We start from the raw sequence: 20,314 nt of genomic DNA, 5'->3' as shown, positions 1-20,314 counted from the left end.
CCTTCTTTTGTTTCACTCCTATTCCTCTCATCACTCATAAGCATGATTTGATAGCTTCTTGTATTCCATCATATCCTCAAATAGCATCAGTTTTCGGGACTAAGTCATAGATTGTCTCATCTTTCTATAAAGTTTAAATGATGTCATCTATCATTCTGTTTTAATATTCTTTATAGCATCTACATGCTGATGGTCCTTAACTATCTCTGAATTTCAAATATGTTCAACTACAAACTTAGCATATCTGTGTGGAAAACTTTAAGTCATTTAAAGTTTAAAATCTCAAAAGTGAACTCTTAATTTTCCTCCTCAAAACTCAGGACTTCTACACATAAATTATTATTTTTTTTTAATTTTTAAATTTATTTTTTTTTCAGCATAACAGTAGTCATTGTTTTTGCACAACACCTAGTGCTCCATGCAATACGTGCCCTCCCTATTACCCACCACCTGGTTCCCCCAACCTCCCACCCCCGCCCCTTCAAAACCCTCAGGTTGTATTTCAGAGTCCATAGTCTCTTATGGTTCGCCTCCCCTTCCAATTTCCCTCAACTTCCTCCTCCTCCTCTCCATCTCCCAATGTCCTCCATGTCATTTGCTATGCTCCACAAATAAGTGAAACCATATGATACTTGACTCTCTCTGCTTGACTTATTTCACTCAGTATAATCACTTCCAGTCCCGTCCATGTTTATAAAAAAAAAAAAAAAGAAAGAAAAGAAAGGATGAATACCCAACTTTTGTTGCAACATAAATTATTTTTTTTTAAGATTTTATTTATTTGAGAGAGAGAATGAGTGGGGGAGAGGGGCAGAGGGAGAGGAAGAAGCAGACTCCCTACTGAACAGGGAGCTGATGAGGGGCTCAGTCCCAGAATTTTGGGATCATGACTTGAACCAAAGGCCGATGCTTAACTGACTGAGCCATCCAGGTGTCCCCACACTTAATTAAATATTATCATATACTCCATTCTCATGTTAGTTAAGCTCAGAAAATTAGGGATCATCTTTTACTTTTCTTACTTTCCACAACAAATTGTCATTGGATACTAAAAATTGTGTATCTTTAAAGGATATCTTGAGTTTGTCTAGTTCACTGACATCACCATAGCTCGTCTCCGCCATCTTACTCCTAGACCATTCCAGTCATCTTCTAACTAAAACCTGTTTTCTTCATTCTCTCTATCAAAAATATAAAGCATGATCTACTGAAAATATAAGATCTACTGAAAATATAAATGAGATCACTTCACTCTCTTACAATTCTTTGTAGTTTCCTATTACACGTAGTTGAGTTAGACTAGCCTGGGAGTGACCATGGTGATCCAGAGAGGTCATGCTCAGCCTAATGGGAACAGGCATTAATTGGTTCCAGTAGCTATTTCCATGAAGGTACATTAGTTTCTGTTGACAGATCTAACAAGGAAATACAAAAATCTTTGTGAGTGTCCCTGTGTGTGTGTGTGTGTGTGTGTGTGTAATCTCCTAATTTTTAAATGTTGGCTCTCATTTTTTTCAAAACACTGTGTGCTTAAAATAAAACATATCTTCAGTCCAGATTAGGCTGAATGGCTTCTAGTTTGCTTCCTCAGCAGAAGAGATCTGGTTTTTCCTTATTTCCTCCACTTCATTTTATGCTTTTCTCTCATTTACATTCTATAATTTAGATGATCTTTATTTTCCTGGAATACCTCATCAAGCTATTCCTCCATGTGAGGCTCTTACTTTATTATAGTCTGGATGCAAAAAATTCTTATATCAGTGAGAGTGGGACCTTCTTAAAATGGGTGGGTTCCCCCTGACACTTTTATTCTTTCATATAAAAGCTTGTTTTTTTATTATTATATTTTTTGATTTCACAGTACTGTCCTAAATTTGTAATTACAACTGTAATTACTGTAATTAACTGTAATTAAATGCATGTGACATTTAAACTTTTATCTTTCCTGCCATTAAATTCTCATATGGGAGCCATACTCTATGTCTACTTGTATGCGTTTTATTTGTTCCTTGTATAGGACCAGGGACATAATAATCAAATAATGTATGTAGATAATGAATACATAAATGGTCACTGGATTTCTTTTCCTCTCTATATAACATTTTAATCATCCTCTACGATCTAGCTCAATGTTAACCTCCTATGATCCTTTCTTCTAGCCTCCAAACATTCCATAACCCCTCTGTATGCATGTAACATTTCACACATTCTTAAATTATAATGATGATCTTTTAGTCTGTGAGGTTTTGTGGGGTTTTTTTGCTTTTTTTTTTTTTTAAAGATTCGTTTATTTGAGAGAGAGAGAGAGAACACACAGGAGAGGGGGGAAGAGGGAGAGAGAGAATCTCAAGCAGACTGCCTGCTGAGTGTGGAGCCTGACATGGTACTGACCTTGAGACCTGAACTAAACTGAAATCGACTTGGCCACTTAACCATCTGAACCACCCAGGGTCCCTGACTGTAAGTGTCTTGGTGCCTAATATCCATCATGGTGCTTGAAATATGATTACAAAATAATCTTATAACTGGATCCATAACACCTGATGGTAATTTAGCTCACCATATTAAGTTTATTTCCAATAAAGCCATATAGTTTTGCAAAAAGTGGAACCAAGTAAATAGTCATAATGATTATTCTGTAATTCACATCATACTGTAAAAGTCAAAAACACTTCAGAGCATAATGTAATATAGTGAATAAATGGTCATATTTTGGAATCAGGAAGTCATAAGTTCAAATCTCAGTTCTATCAAATTATTACCTAGTTAAACAGAGCTTTAGTTTTCTCATTTGTAAAGTGGGGATAGAATAATAAATTCCATATAATATTTTATAATAAATTTTAAAAAGTGTAAAAAACATATAGTAAATTGCTTATCACTTTTAAGTCTACAAAATACCACTTTTAGTTATTGAACCTGAGAGATTTTACTTGATTTTTAATAATGTCAATTTATTAAGATCAGAGTTTGAAAAGTTATCAGGTCTTTTAAATTTCTCATTAGTGTTTTTTTCAAACATTTTCATATATATTAATTATGAGGTTGGTTAAATAAAGTTGTATAATTTTTTTAGAAAATTACAATTGTATTTATGTTGAAAGTATACTATTTTTATTCCTCTCCATGTATAGTTAATGTAACTTTGAGTCATCTCGGAAGATTCTTGGGTTCAAAATTTCCATAGGTCTCTATTTTAACAACTATCTACCCACCCCATTCCCCACAGGATATTCCTTAGTCCTTTATACAAATAATATAAAGGGGTAAAAATTCAAAATGTGTGTTAGGTGGAAGTATAATCATTATCAATTTTATTAAAATTTATGTATTATGGATACTTTGTAGAAACAAACATTTTTGAATGTTAAATTGTCAGTATTTTACAGCATTTTTATATATTTTATTTATAAAATGCTACAATAATCAGAGGTCTAAAATTTCAAGGTTTTTAAAAAATATTATTTGCCAGTTATGGAAATTAACACCTACCACATTATACTACATGCATTCTCTTGGTTGTTAGTAAAATTAATTTTGAATTAATAACATAAATACTAAAAAGGAAGGGGGAGAAACTGGAGTGGGAGATGAACCATGAGAGACTATGGACTCCAGGAAACAATCAGAGGGTTTTAGAAGGGAGGGCGTTAAGGGGATGGGGGCCTAGTGATGTATTAAGGAGGGCACGGATTGCATGGAACACTGGGTGTTATACACAAGCAATGACTCATGGAACACTACAACAAAAACTAATGATGTACTGTATGGTGACTAACACAACACAATAAAAAATAAATAAATACTAATTTTAAGATGGAGATACAACATATTAGTTATGTTTACTTCTGAAAAATACTTATAAAATATCTATAGGACATTCCCAGGAAGGTTTCACAAGCAGTACCTCATTTGAAACTCACCATTAGATGTGCTAAATTTGATTTACATTTTACAGAACAGAATACTCAGGCAGACAGGATTCAGTTATTTACTTAAGATTAGACAACTATTAAGCAGAATTTGAATTCTAACTCATGTCTCTCAAATCCAAAGCCCATGATTTTCCACTTACTGTATGACAAGAAATCATTTTTGTTTGTTTGTTTGTTTTTAAAGATATTATTTATTTATTTGACAGAGAGAGATCACAAGTAGATAGAGAGGCAGGCATAGAGAGAGAGAGAGGGAAGCAGGCTTGCTGCTGAGCAGAGAGCCCAATGCGGGACTCGATCCCAGGACCCTGAGATCATGACCTGAGCCTAAGGCAGCGGCTTAACCCACTGAGCCACCCAGGCGCCCCATTTTTGTTTGTTTTTTAAAGCTTTTATTTACTTATTCATGGGAGACAGAGAGAGAGAGAGGTAGGGGCAGAGGGAGAAACCAGTTCCCCACTGAGCAAGGAGCCCAATGTGGGACTTGATGCCAGGACCCTGGGATCATGACCCGACCCAAAAGCAGATGCTTAACCAACTGAGCTATCCATGTACACCAAGAAATTGATTGTTTAAACTTCAGAAAAATATCCTAATAAAATTGGTACATTAACCACTTTAAACTAATGATATGTTAATAGTAACAAATAAAATATAGCTGCTATTATTTTAAATCACCCAGTCTTCATTCCCATATTATTAGTTATTTTTAAATTTTAAGTTAAAATAAACTTTGACAAAATAATGAAATAAGCAGTATAAAATATTACCTAAAGTCTGATCCAACTCTCTTCCCATTTTCTGGTTCTCCTGGATCTGGGCATAGATTGGAAGCTGTTTTAATACCTCCCTCATTTACTGTAACAAAGGAAACAAAAAAGAAAGAATGAAAACATGATTAGAAAAGCAAGGAAAATGTTGATTGAAAAATTTACATAAAATATATTCTTACATTTTTTATAATCACTGAGTTTAAATGTAGAAAGATTAAATATAGTTTTATAATCCAGTAATAAAGACAACACAGTTTTGCTATTAGTGGACCTATAAGTTTGATGTTCATCTTCGATGATATACTATTCTGAATATTAACACATTAACAGTTAACACTTTATTTTTAATTATTACCAAATTGTGAAATTTCTGGAAATGCATTCCCAGGGTATCAGTGCTAGAGTTTCCATTAATTACTGGTAATAAAGCAGTCACTACCAGTTATGACAGTGTCACTTGGGTACCTATTATTTCTAAAGTTCCAATAAAAAAACAAGACCTTATTGGAAAAGTTTAAGATTGTTAGCACTTTCTATTTGGCATATAATGAAGCACTGTGCTCTGCCAGTCTTAAAGTAAAACTATGGTTCCAATTACCAAACATGTCAATGAATTATGATATAATGTTGAAAACCAAAATAATGGCTTTTCCCTCTAGCAATATACATGATCATGTTTTACTTGCCATCATACACATTTCCAGCAGTTTCTCCAGAACACTCCATTAATGAAAGATTTATTAGTATTTTCAATGAATGGATCATAGTGAGTAACTAAATCTTCAAGACAGATATCTTAATGGGAAGATTTTTAAACCTGATAGTTCTGATATATATGAATGATATTATTTCATAAATTCAATCTCTTATTGAACTGAAGAGTAGCTGCTGTTTTGCTTTTCATCAACTTCTCTGTTTTTTGAGAAAAGAACAGGACCTGAGCAGAGATTTCACAGAGAATAAAATCTAAATTCTGTAATGTTTCTCAGCCTACACTGTGGATCAGAGTCATTCATTGAATTTTCTTTAAAGAATGAAGATGAGTATTTCTACCTCTAGATTTACTAACACAATTAACTCTAGGGCAGGACAGTGTCCTTTTTATGTTTAGTTTGTTTAACTGTAACTCTTAAGGTGATTCTACGGCAAAGTCAATGTTGAGTACTGCTGGATGTCTGCATCATTTAGTTCAGATTGATAAATATGTTCAAACTGATGTATCAGACAACAAGTACCAGATAATGTCCCAACAGTCATAATTCTGATAAAATATTTTCAATTATATATGAAATTTTGCATTTGTGCCCTTCATTCTATAAAAATCACTTTTCTAAATATCTCCAACCAATATCCTTATTGACAACTGTATTACATATACAGCAATCTCTGCAAAATTATGATAGTTTTCTTTTTCTTGCTCTGCTGACTTGTTTCATTCCTCTTTACCTCTCTGGGTTGTTTTTTGTTTGTTAGTTTCTTTTTTATTTTTGGTATTTTTGTTTTTGTTTTCATTTTTGTTTTGTTTTGTTTTTGTTTTGCCCATTCTCTTTCTTTTGACCACTTTTTTACTTGATAGTGGACAAATGCAAAGGCATTGGCCTACAGTTCTCCATATTTTATATTTCCCAATGGCTTGAAGAAATTACCTCTTTGCTAACAAGTTCCAATATATTGTTGTGTCATTTTCTCCAAGATCCTATCTTGCTCCCTCAATGATCTGCTAGTAGGTAATCCCACCAAATTTCCCATTGTTATCTCATGTGCATGCTCAGACCTAATGTTATCATTGATGTTTTTGCACACTCCATTATTTTTCACCTCCAATCCATCTTGAGTTCTAGAGGGGAACTACAATTCTTCCAGAACCATTTTTTATTCTGTACAAATATCCTATGATTTGAGATTTCTACTACATCAATTGTATTTCTCACTAGTCCACAACCCAAATCCAATGTGTTTCTCGTTGTTCTGTAGTTTTACTAGGAAGCCATGATCACCCCTGCTTTGTTTGTACTTCCTCCTATCTCCATGTTTGCCCTTTCTTCCTCCTTAGGTTTCAAAATGCTAATCTTCAAGACTCAGTCCAAATCTCACTTTTTCCAAAATACAACCTCTAATTTTACCATATTATTCTAATTTCACATAGCACATAACATGGGAAATTTTGTTTAGTTTTAAAATTCTTTTTATTATTATAAATTAGTAGTTTCACATTCCTTAGTCATATATGTAAAAAGAGTATATACTTGATAAAGGTAAGAGAAAAACATAATTATTTTTATAGACTCACAATGCCTAGGTAGGGCATAAAAATTTCTCAGTTAATATACCCTAGTCATTTGATTAACAATAGCTAGTATATTGTTTTCAATGAATCAAGTACTTTCTAAGGGAAGCACTCTCTTTCCTATTTTAAAATGTCTTCTGAACATGTTGTAGTTTATGTTGTTTAAATGTGATTTTTTTTTAATATGTAATGGAATGACTTGAGCTTACCTACTTTATTTTACTACAATGTATATAACACAGATTATAGGTTAATATAAAAGTGATCTGTGAATACATTATTAGAAAATGAAAATAATAAAAAATCAATTTTTCCCATTTCATAATCATTATTACCTCAAAAAGTTAGCCTGGGGTTAATATAAATTTTAGCAATAGCTTATGCTTAAGACGATACTATGTGTCAGGAACTATTCTACATCCTTTACACACACCAACTTCATAACAATCTAAAAGTTGCTACTATTATTATATACTTCCTACAGCTAAGGAAACTAATGCATGAAGAGATTAAAAATGTTTCCACAGCCGTACTGTTAGTTTAGTGTCTTAGTCTAGGTTTAAACCTTGGTAGTGGGACTCAAAAAATTCTACTCTTGAACCCTAAGCCCACTATCCTGTCCAGAAAGCTCAGCAAGACAAATTGACATCACAAATTACAATTGAACACTCTTTACCAAATGTTTTATCTTAAAATGCAGAGCATATCTATAATTTTTGCCATTTTTAATTAATTCTAGTCCTTATGGTTTTAATTGTTAAATTATTTTTTGTCTGTCTGGAATTGTCCTTTAAACCACTGTTTTTGGGTATCTGTAATAGGGAAAGCCTTTCCAATTAAAAATGTAAATATAAGGGGATAGCTGCTGCATGATACATGTATTTAATATTCTTTGAAAATATACACAGCTTAAAAAATAAAGAACAAAGTGTGTAATATCTTATTTTTCTTAAATATCAATATTTCATAACTGCCCATAGCTAGCAATACCAAGATATTCAAATAAAGTTAGTAGTATTCATTCAGTAGTTGCTTTTATTACTTATGGTGGTTAAGCAACTGGACAGATTTATCAAGTTAACATCTTTAAAGTTGAACAGTAATTTGCAGAGTGGTAAAAATATGAGTGTTCTTTTTTAATTACATGGACTGCCTACAGCCTCTTGACTATGGGGAATACTGTTTTTGCTCTGATCTCTAAAGATACTATGTCCATTATTATCATTAATGCAACATGAGTTCTTTGCCCCACACAAAAGGGGATAAGAGAGGGGAGGTACCGGATTTAAGAAAAAAAAATTAACTGTAATTTCTTATAACACTGAAGTTACGGGCTTATGGGTTTATATGGGTTTATAAATATGCTACAGGAACCTTCATTAATTTACCATATTATTACATGTTCTAGCGTGAAAACATTATAAACTTAGTCAACATAAAGATATAAGTATATGTCAGGAAATATTCATCTTTTACATGTATCAACTCATTTAATCTTCACAACAATCTTATGGGTAGTTTATAATAAGGAAGTTTTCTGAGGTTTCTGATTGTATATGGCACATAATTTACTCCAAAAATAAAAACAAGTAGATTCTGGAAAGAAGTCTCTTCCACATTACCTCAGCCAGCTGGTTACATTGCCACCTTTCTTAGACTCTTTCATATTAGATTGAAAATTTTTATTCCACATTATGAAATTCAGTGTTTTGGATCTTGTTCCAAACTCAAACATTATGGATGTTAACAGAATGTTATTTTATATCATATATTCTACAAAGAATTGCTTCTTAACTCATTTAGCTTCCCAATAAAATGTTGGATCTTTACCATCTGAGACTTTATTTTATTTCTTCTTTTACCTTCTTACTCTAGCATGGTGTTTCCTAGGAGAAGTAGCTCAAATAAATGGATGAATAACATGAAATGAATGAAAGTATGGATTTGAAGATAAAATAAAATTGAAAAAAAATTTATGGGAAACCCAGAGTTTCTTCATAATTCTACCTTAAAAGCCTAGTAGACCCTGGTAGAAAAGTTGGTAAGACTACTAGTTCACTAAGTTCAACATTTTAAAATATCTTTAAAAATATTTTTACGTTTAAAACCTAAAATCTACATTTTTCCCTTTATTGACAAATCTATACTTTTTGATGAAAAGCAGGGATGAATAGAGGCTTTTGGAGGTCAGGTATTAAAGCTGGAAAAATAATCTAAATTAGCATTTAAACAACCAAATGCTGCCCACAAACACTGCTGCAGCTTCCTGGATCTCTCATTAATTTGTTTCCTAGTTAAACTTTAAAGGTGCTACTGTGTGAAGACATGCTTTGGCAACGTGTATAGTTCATGTCCTCCCCACTTATGCTCACTTCTGGCAGTTCCAGTAACAGAATTGACTGTATTTTTCAAAAAATACAAGGTATTTTTTATTTTGGTGGTGGTTATTTTTTCATTTGAAAGGTTTATATAAGAATTATATCCTTTTAAAATTATTTGGCCCTGTGTTGAATAAATGATATCAGAGTGAAGAAGACTCAAATGCTTACTTGTTAATAGTTAAATAATAATGTTAAAAATTAAAACGATGTAATCCTTTTCTATAAACAACCATAGAGAATGTACTTTTGAGATGATGAACTATCTGATAAAAATGTAATGAAATGAAATTTGATATAATGTTGGTTTGTTATTTTGTGACTATAAGAAATTATTTGTGACTATAAGAAATATAATTTGTTTCTATTTGTGATTATTTATATTAAAAATAAAAAAAAGCATAAGAATAGTTTTTATCTTTTATATAAGATAAAATAGGTAAATGTACATTAAGTTTTTAAATTATGAAATAAATTAAGATTTTTGCTTCATGTTTAACTTTTTTTGCATTAACTTTTCTCCTGATAATTTTAAATAAAATATTCTTTAAATAAAATATTTTAAAAGAATTAGGTTTTTTGTGTAACAGATACACAATCATGTCCAAATTCCTTTCTTGTTTACCTCCATAACTCTTATGCAAGAGCAATGAAAATGATAAATATGTCCACTAAGGCAATAGACCAAATATAGACAATCGCATGCATTCTAATGCCTTGATAAATCTTAGCCCATTTTAGTATAAATAGCCTGAATTTCCCAGGACATCTGAAAACTCAAAGCATGTAGCCTATAAAATAACATTTATATAGCCAAAATGAGCGAAAGGGTGAACCAGCATAGTTTGTAATCTACTTAGAGTTCCAAAATAGACATATTGGCTAGACAAAATATTAGAAAAAAAGGTAATTAACCTAATATTTAAGTTTGTAAAGACATAACTTTCATTTTGTACTGACATGCTGACATTTGGTTATGTCAGGATATTCGTCGGACAAAATATAAACAAAATTGTTTATATTTTCTTTTATAGAAAGAATTTCCTTTTAAAATGTATCAAAAAATTATTTATGAGAAAATCACTGTAACACTATTTTTCCTAAACACAGGTATGTTTTTAACACCCAAAATGTAATAAAAATCATAATCATATAGCTAAGTACTTTGAAATGAACTATTTAGTGCTTTGCAAAAGGTAACCCAATTTGATAAATGATGATGAGCTACTTTTAGCTCAGTATTTGCAAATCTAACAAAATGTAAAATCATATTTTAAAATTATGATACTTTAAAATGTTTGATAACATACAAGCTCTGACTTTTTTTGATAGTTGATGTAATTGCTCGATTTCTGACATTTACCATTATATATACAAGTCAATAAAAATGAAGATAATATCCTTTTCCAATATAACCATAATGAATAATCTTCGTTAAAGAAAGAACTGTAAATTCATTTCACCAGATTATTTGGAATCGGATAATGCTAAAAATATATTCCTGTCAAAATAACATATGCTATTTATAATAATCTTATACGCCATCAGTATATCATTTTAGCAGTCAGATGTTGTGACATTAATGGTTCCTTTCCAAATGTATTATATATACATATAATGAGCAATAAGATAGAAAATTCCTACAAACTTCTATTGATTTATAATACAAATACAAATTGCATAGCTCTCCTAAAATATTTACTGTATGTTTGTTTACAATAGTAAATATGAATGCTCTAATTCATTGATTCTTAATTTGAGATTTGAGGATGACCTTCAGATGATATACAAAACCCTGAATATTAAGCAAAATTGTGTACTGGAGCAGCACATAAATATGTGTATTTCAAGCCATTTTGTGATTTTCAAGAGAAAACAAAAGTTAATTCTATAGTTAATTAATTTATAAAACACTTGACTTAAAGGGCATGGGTAAGTTAATTCAAACAGAATATATTTTTTCTTAAATAAAAAATTGCTATAAAAAGAAACTTTTTCCTTAGCAAAATAATTATGTTGAACAAAAATTCCTAAAAGAAATCACCAGTTTAAGAAATTACCAGTTTAAGAAATTTCACTTTTTCATAATCTCACATCCTAGAATTACAAAAGAATGCTACCCAACATGCTAGTTCAATGAGAATTTTTCCATCTGAAACAGTCTCAGCTTGGAAGTTTACCACATTAATCCGATAACTCAATATACATTTAAATACAAGAAAATATTGAACAGTAATCATGCATGTTATATAGATATTAATGCAGTTAATTTGGTAAATACATGAACATTTTTATAAAACACACACAAACAACACAGACACCACAAACTTCACTCTTGCACTAGAGAAAGTAACAAAAAAGGAGTACACTCACAGATAGAAAACTTGTTGCTGTTGTCTTTCCCTGGAAACAATTTAAATCCTCTAGATTTAAAATCTATGGCCTTTTTCACTAGTTAAGAAAACAAACAAAAACATGTATCAGGATATACAATTTTAAAATAAAATTCAAGTTAACAAATTTTGTTAGCATTGAATTATGCAAGTTAAAAGAAACTGCTTTCTTAAGCCTGATGTAGGGTACCCAGAAGAAAATAAAAAAGAAAATACAGCAATACAATCACTAAGTAGTAAAATACCAAGCAGTAGTGAAGGATTTTAAGTGTTCTATAGGGAGAACCCTGCATAGATATGTGTCTATGTTTTTAAATATTATGCAAGTTTTTATATGAGAGTAAAACATTAACACTTTATATAACTTGAATTCATCAAATTTTATGGAAAAATTAAACTAGAAAATAAAAATACTGAGACATTATAAAAGTGGGAAGAATTTAATGAACAAGATTCTTAAACTAATATATTTTTTAGGTAATTTAGCCTAAGTGAAATATTAGGACGCACTTAAGAAAATGGTATTGGAAAAATTTAAGATACATTTTAATATTTCTGCCAATAACTCTTTACTTTCAAAGTCATGGCTTTTGACATTATGGTCTACAAAATTTATAAAAGTGAATTATAACTCTTTGGGTTTCATCTAAAATAACTTGCTATTGTTTTTGATATTATGATATTGAAAGCAAATATCATAAGAGGTTGGTCTATTTCACTGCGCACTGTATTAAACAGATATGACTAGATTTACCTAAAATATAAATACAGATTCACTGAAGTAACTGAAATATTTTTTAGGTATTTTAGATGAAAGAAAATAAGTATTTTTTTAATTATAAATTACTGGATTAACTAGAGTTGCTATGTACTTTTTAAAAATGATAAACAATAATGACATCAAGTGAAATCAAGGAAATCTATTCAATTGAAACTCCAGCAATTAAAAAAAAATATGCAACCTGATCTTATGAGATATTTAAATATCAATTATTTTCTTTTAAAAACCAGCATGAACGATAATGCAAGAGACATATTTAACTTCTTCAATTACAATTTAGAAAGCTTAAGATTTATAGGCTAAGGATAACTTTAGGCAATTAGGTTTTATTCATGCCATGAACTGGAAAAAGCAATACTGGCTTTTGTTATATAGTTTAAATTAATCATTTTGCTAATTCTTACTTGCTGTTTTACAAACTTAGTTCATATCATGGGTATTTTATTGGTTTTGAAAAATTTTATGTGATTCATTTCTTATTAATACCTCAAAAGTAGAAAGGTAGAGACAGGGTCTGATGATTTACTAGAATATATAATTATAGACTTTTTATATCAATTATGTTTTAAAAAAAAGGAGAAATGACCATTGGAGTAGGATTCAAGAGACCCGATTCTTAGAATTATTAATTGTGTGATTTTAACAAGAATATGTCTTTTTACCTCAGCCTTTTCTCTTAAAATAAAAAGCTAAGACTAGAGGACAGCTCAGTCTCTCTTCATAGTTCTGAGATTATCAGCAAAATAATGACCACCTCTGTCTCTCAAGTTGTGCTGTTGTAACTCTCTTCCACCGATCCTCATGGCAAACCAGAGTTTAATTCTACTGGAGTATTCAACTGCTCTAAAGTCAGCTCTGCCACTTTGTGAATTGTCCTTAAATTCTTTCCTTAAAATGCTGTCCTTAAATTATTCTTTTTAATAAAATAAACATTTTATATTTGAAGGATATTTCTGGATAATCCCAATCCAAATATGGATTATAAATAGGAATTCTACCTCGACTTTCCTTTGCACTCTAAAATTTGACTTCAACTATTATAGATGAGCCTGAAGATTTCATGGTAGTTTTAACACAAATCTGGAATATTTTTAAGGAATAAAGAAAAATAAATGAAAAATTTGTAAACCCAAAGGCCAGAATTAAAGAAAAGTCCAGAAAGTCAAAAAGAGCTCAATTCTGTAATGTGTAACTGGGGATAAAGAATGTTGAAAACTATAGAGGGGTGTGTATGTGTGTGTGTGTGTGTGTGTGTGTGTGTGTGTGTTTATGTAAGGTACTTCCATTTAGACTGTGTGGTTGAACAATACCTAAATAGCTCATCACCTCAGACAAAAGAGTTTTAAATAGTTTCCTGATTCTAAAGAGACACAACTTTATTATTATTGTTATTTTCTTCTTAAGCATCTATTTTTCAATTTAAATTGAAGAAAAAAATCTATCTTTTAAAAAATGTGTTATAATGTAATACAGATGCAGAAGAGGAAGACCAGGGGAATAACCATTTTAGAGAAGAAAAAGGAGTGAATGGAAAATAATATAAATTTTTAATTCACAAAAAACTTTATGTTAAGCAATAAACATATAGTTTAGATCTTTTTATGGTATCAATAAAAAGAACACATAATGTATATCTCTCTAGAAAAAAATTAAAGGACAAATAGTGCAAGTACCAATTACAAGACCTACTCTAAATTATGTATCAGTGAAATGTTAAATCGAAAGCTTATGCCATAAAATATAAATTTTATTATGTATTACAAGGTATATGTATTAAATAACAACATACCATTAAGCAATGAGTGCTTCTATTAACCACATTTAGCTTATTATAAAATTAACCTGATTTTTTTAACAGGCATATCTCAGTAATAAGCTGAAATTTATTTTATCATAGAAATAAATTAAAATATGTTGTCTATAAATAGAGGTTAAAGAAAGTGTTAAATGATTGTGTGTTGTTTGTGTCCACTCCATTCACTGAGCTTCTCAAAGGCAGAAATAGCATTTTTTTCACGTGGAACGTCTGAGTGTACGACTGAATGAACACATGCAATACTGTAAATCTTGGCTCATTTAACTAAAGACATTTTGTTGGGAGGATTTCCTTTATTAATCATAAATCAGAAGGAAAAAAATGACAAAAGAATGAATGTTCAAGTAGAAGTAGGTTCATGTATAAAGCTATTTTTGAATATATAAAACTATGTACGTTCTAATATTTTTTTAAAAGTTCATTAAATGCAAGGCATGTAGACATGTGCAGAAATATCTATTTGTTTTCTTCTGCTTTCCACATACTAAACAGTTTTTGTTAACTTTGTATTTATTGCTTTTTTGATTTTACTCGTGCTTTTTTTAACATAAGGAAAATAATTTATAATATGGAAAAAGTCGAGAAAGGATTATTATTGGGCAACAATCAAATCCACAATCCACCTTTTTTTTTTTTTCCTTTTGTTAGTTGTAAGCCCTTGACACTAAAAAAACCATTTTGTTTCTGTGATCTTTGTTAAAGTACTTTTAAACCACTGTAGGGGATTAGCACTGCAGTGTTTTTCAGATCAATTATTATTCTGTTATCTTCAAAATCAATTGGAATTCTAAAATGCATTTTAAAACTTAGAAAAAAATGGCAATTGATGTTTCTTAAAACTCGTGTAACTTCCATGTTTAACTGTTCCCACTATCACTGAACTTGTAAAACTTGAAGTCATAAAACATCTCCTGGCTTTAAGTTCCTTATTTGAAAATCAACAGACTTCTTACTACATAATCACAAAAGTCTCGTGCCTGCATTTTTTATACTCTTTCATTGCTACATATAGATAGTATGCAATTTTGCAGAACTACGATCTTTGAAGAAGAAAAGAAGACATGTTTATTATTTTTTCATTGGAAAAATATTTCAGATTTCTATGGGACTTTAGTAGAAGAATAATGGCATTATTCACTCTTCCCTTCCATTTTCTACCTAGATTATATTCTAAAACAATAATAAAAATAAAACAAATGCCACCTTCTGTTCATGTCATAATTTTCCAAATTTGTAGTATTTATTTTGGCCATAATTTATGTTGCAAGTGTAAGTAGCTGCATTATAAACCTGTGATTATATAATAGTTCTTTGGAAAAGTAAATCATTTCTTTTGAGAAAGTGAATCATTCTTATTGTTTGGGGGGTTAGTTTTGCCTCATTTCAACTTTTCAAGTGCACAATAATGCCTTTCTTTTCTAGTGTGTTTTATATCATGATACTTGGATGTATAATTCTTACTTCTTATTTTGAATTAATTACAATCATATCTTTATCTTTATACTCAATAAGTAAATTACACTAATAAAATAATTTCCTTTAGGTTTTGTTTTAGTTATTAATACTAATATATGTGTGGGTTGTTTGATTTAGAGATGATAGCATATCTCACCATTGACAGTAGAATCATTTACCTGGCTACAAATATATAATCAATCATTGGCTAGGAATTTTATTACGTCATTATCATGTTATAGAATGGTGTGCTATTTGTAGCCTTTCTATCACAGGTGTAGGAGATGGGAGACCTGTGTACTAGTCCCAAAAGACATGGGATAAGTTATTTAACTTCTCTATTCACCTCTAAGAGATTCGTTCATTTATTCTCAAGTATTTAGGTGTAGAATTTGGACCAAAGGGAAATGAAAGACTGATATAATTGGAATACTCGATTCTATCACAAATTTAAAACACATAGAGAGATAAAAGAAGTATCAAACTGTGTTAAGAGGATACATTTTTGTTTGTTTGTTTGTTGTCTGAAGGAAATGCTAGCTCCATGTAACTGACTTAAGCACATTAAAATTTAACACCCATTCTCTACATCCTATACTGGCAGAACAAAACACTTCTTCCGGGCCATATTTAGCATGAAGAAGGCTAATCAGTGGCTCCTTGGACATCATCCTTGGAAGAAGAAATATCAAGAATCTATGCTGGCACTGTTGTAAAAGCTAGGCAGTATTCTTAGAGCGTCTTCTTAACCATATTTCATATAAGGTTTACCACTCGATACAAATATCTGAGAATAGAATTTTGCATTATAAACATGTCTGTAGGGGCGCCTGGGTGGCTCAGTGGGTTAAGCCGCTGCCTTCGGCTCAGGTCATGATCTCAGGGTCCTGGGATCGAGTCCCGCATCGAGCTCTCTGCTCAGCAGCGAGCCTGCTTCCCTCTCTCTCTCTGCCTGCCTCTCTGTCTACTTGTGATCTCTCTCTGTCAAATGAATAAATAAAATCTTTAAAAAAAATAAATTAAAAAAAATGTCTGTAGTATAACTTTTAAAAATGATTGGAAGTATTTTGCAATTAGATCATGTTTTTCGATTATACACTAAAAAGTCATAATAGAAAATTCAACCCAATATCGTAAGTGGTTTCTGAATCTTTGTAAAAACTATTCTATTTCACAATATGATAAAAGGAGAGAAATGATACTGGCCGCCATTTAATGAAAAAGGCAGTGGTACAACTAAATATGTTCAAAAACACTGAAAAGGCCACTTACAGAAACTTACATATTAGGCATATGTAAGATTCAAAACATTCTCAAATTTAAAATGATGGAATTAAATCAATTAAATGTAGTAAAAAATGATACATATGCAATTCTGAAATTACTTAAAATCTAAAACATTATCCCTTTTAAAATTCCTAGGAATAACTAATAGGTTCAGACACTCTGATTTTTGCTAAAGCCATAAACTTTGATTTATGCTATCATGCTAGTTTGTGCCTAGCAGTGAATCTTGCATATCGAGTATATAAATATAAAACTATGTGTTGTCCAATTTTTAGCTGAAAGAAAATTTACAATTATGTATTGTGCCACTATGCTAAAATTCTACAACAGATTTCAGGTATCAGAACATAGCAAGAGTTTAATAAATGTTAGTTATTCTTATCATTGTTAATACCAGTTATAATTTTAAGATCTTATCAGTTTCAGAGGCTAATGCAATTGGGGCTGCAATATACTAAAAATTTTCAACTATTCTGGATCACATCTTTTTCACTGTGTACAGATATTGTATATAAGTATATAAGTTAAATCATCTACTTCCCCTGGATTTCTAAATATATCTAGATATCTAGATATATCTATATCATCTATATCTATATCTACATCCATATCTATATCTGTATCTATCATCTCTAAATCCTTTGGCCAAAATAGTAAATTTAGTAAAAATATATAGAAACATCCTTAGACATGCAATCATACTAGTTTTTATGAACATACGTATCATTATTCAGCATATTTTAAGGCATTCTTGTAACAGGCCCATTTTCACTTTTACAAAAGAAGATTCTGAAGCTATAAGGTCTTAAAGTTTTTTTTTTTTTTTTTTTTTTTAATTTTTTTATTTATTTGACAGAGAGAAATCACAACTAGGCAGAGAGGCAGGCTAGGCAGAGAGGCAGGCAGAGAGAGAGAGGAGGAAGCAGGCTCCCTGCGGAGCAGAGAGCCCGACGTGGGGCTCGATCCCAGGACCCTGAGATCATGACCTGAGCCGAAGGCAGCGGCTTAATCCACTGAGCCACCCAGGCGCCCCAAGGTCTTAAAGTTTTAATGAGACCAATCTAGACCCTAAATCTTAGAAATCTTATTTTTCATTCATTTTAGATTGAGAAACAAGTGCCTTATTATTATTATTTTTTTAACTTGGGAAACTAACAGAGTGACTAGAGTGGAAAGGAGCCATCATACTTTACGAAATCAATTTCTTAATTTTTACAAGTCTGAATTAATTTTGTTGCTTTTCATTTGAGATAATAGATGACCAAATACTTCAAAAATCACACAACTAATTGTAGGATAGAGATGTATATGGGCTTTCTTTCCTCCCAGAAATGGAACAAATTCAGGAATCCAAAACACTTGTGTAGATAACAGCAGATCCACCCGCAATGCTTGGCTTAACAGGTCTTGCAGTTACAGCATGCTGTAAAATGTCAGGATTATAAGAAAAATATGAGATTTTTTATATTCTCTTTAGGGATTCTTATAATTGGCATAATAAAAGTCACCATATGGGAAGAGTCACCATTGGTGTGGTTCACAGACATTTTTAAAACCTTTAAAACTGTCTTAGCCTTTAATTGTTTTCATCCTTATTTTTCTGATAGCTTCAAATGAGCTTTTAAATTATCTTTAGTTCTACAATTAAATATTAAGATCCACTCCATTCATTTTCCTAGGCCCTTTGTTTTGATATATTCTTTTGAATAGAAATTATTTTCTATTCTTTTTGTAATTTCTGTTCTCTTTTCATAATTCTTATATTTTTACTAAAGAGAATTTCACTATAAAATATAACATGAAAAGTATAAAATATAACATTCTTTTTTTTTTTTTTTAAGTAGAATGCTTAGAACAGCCCTGGTTTTCACAAGAATGCCTTAGGGAATATGAGGATTAGGTAAAACTTCCCAAATAATCTCAACAAATAATATACAATAGCAGGCTTATTAAAAACACAAAAGCAAAACCAAAAAACTTCTTATTCAAAATAAATGAAGTAATTTTTTGTCAAATATTTCTTTTATACATGACACCAGAGATCACTATAATGCCTTCTAATGCGAAACTAACTGGGAAAGAAATAACTGCTTGAGTAACAGTGACTACAGTTAATGAATATCATCAGATTGAGGCAGTGGAATATATTTGTCCACTACAAATTTCATTGGTACATGGAATAATTTTAAATAAAAAATCCAGGAAAATATTATTACTCTAATAAGTAACAATATTTCCTCATCTCTCTTGTTTCAGATTATCATATTTTATCTAACTTCTTCACTGGAAGCCTTGGTATCATTGCCTGGCTTCTGCTTAAAACAAGCATAGACGGGCTCTGATACTTGTATTTGATGCAGAGTTATACTACTAAATAAATGATGTTGAGGACAGCAAAGAACTGATCATAACCATCTATGTTCCATATTGTCTACATGCCTTTCCAGATCTATCTTCTTCCTTGTTCCTTGTGCAGAAGATTGATCTGAATAGGCTATATCCTGCCACATAAACTGTATTGTCTAGAATGACTGATGCTAACTAGAGACTCACTTGAAAAGCAAACTACCAAGCCCTACCACAAACCTACTGAATTAGAATTTATGGTTTAAGAAGATCCTCGGAGGGGCGCCTGGGTGGCTCAGTGGATTAAGCCTCTGCCTTCGGCTCAGGTCATGATCCCAGGGTCCTGGGATAGAGAGGAGGATCTGAAGGCTATAACGCTGGGACACGAAAATCATTGGAAATATATATTAAATATCTCTTAATGTATTTAAAACCACTCTTACACTTAAAAAGGTAACATTTAAGTAAAAATATGGGTGGCCATCGTTCATAATTCTATCATTAGTGCTTACTTAATTCCTAATGAAAGTTTTGAAGAACTAGATCACATATCTACTCTTTTTTCTGTCAATTACTTTGCTCTGCCCGAGAAGCAAAGAAAATTCAAGGATAAGGTAGATAAGAAGGTAAGTGAGCTGGCTGTACTAAACTTAGTAAGCAACTGAATTAAGAGTAAACTGGCCAAAAAAAAAAAAAAAAAAAAAAAAGGTAAATAGAAACCTAAGATGAACTGAATGCTGTACTTTACTTTGGTGTAATTTATACTTGAGATCAGTATGGATAGTGTTAAGTAAAGCTGTATATATTAGTTGTTACTAGAATTCTCCATCAATATTGCATTAAACTATCTATATTTATTTCTA

General features: G+C 31.0%; 1 protein-coding gene across 2 annotated transcripts in view; it reads right to left on the bottom strand.

Moving 5' to 3' along the window:
• CSMD3 (CUB and Sushi multiple domains 3) overlaps positions 1-20,314 on the bottom strand; it is a 1,273,428-nt gene that overhangs the window by 728,789 nt on the left and 524,325 nt on the right. For both annotated transcript variants that reach the window (XM_046025880.1, XM_046025873.1), the window contains 2 exons: positions 11,747-11,824; positions 4,706-4,793 (listed from right to left, as the gene is read on the bottom strand). In XM_046025880.1, the coding sequence (XP_045881836.1) occupies positions 4,706-4,793; positions 11,747-11,824 (166 nt within the window). The remainder of the gene's footprint in view (positions 1-4,705; positions 4,794-11,746; positions 11,825-20,314) is intronic.

The sequence above is a fragment of the Meles meles genome, chromosome 1, assembly GCF_922984935.1.
Source record: "Meles meles chromosome 1, mMelMel3.1 paternal haplotype, whole genome shotgun sequence".
Classification (NCBI taxonomy): domain Eukaryota; kingdom Metazoa; phylum Chordata; class Mammalia; order Carnivora; family Mustelidae; genus Meles; species Meles meles.
This window is presented reverse-complemented; position numbering and strand designations above follow the sequence as displayed.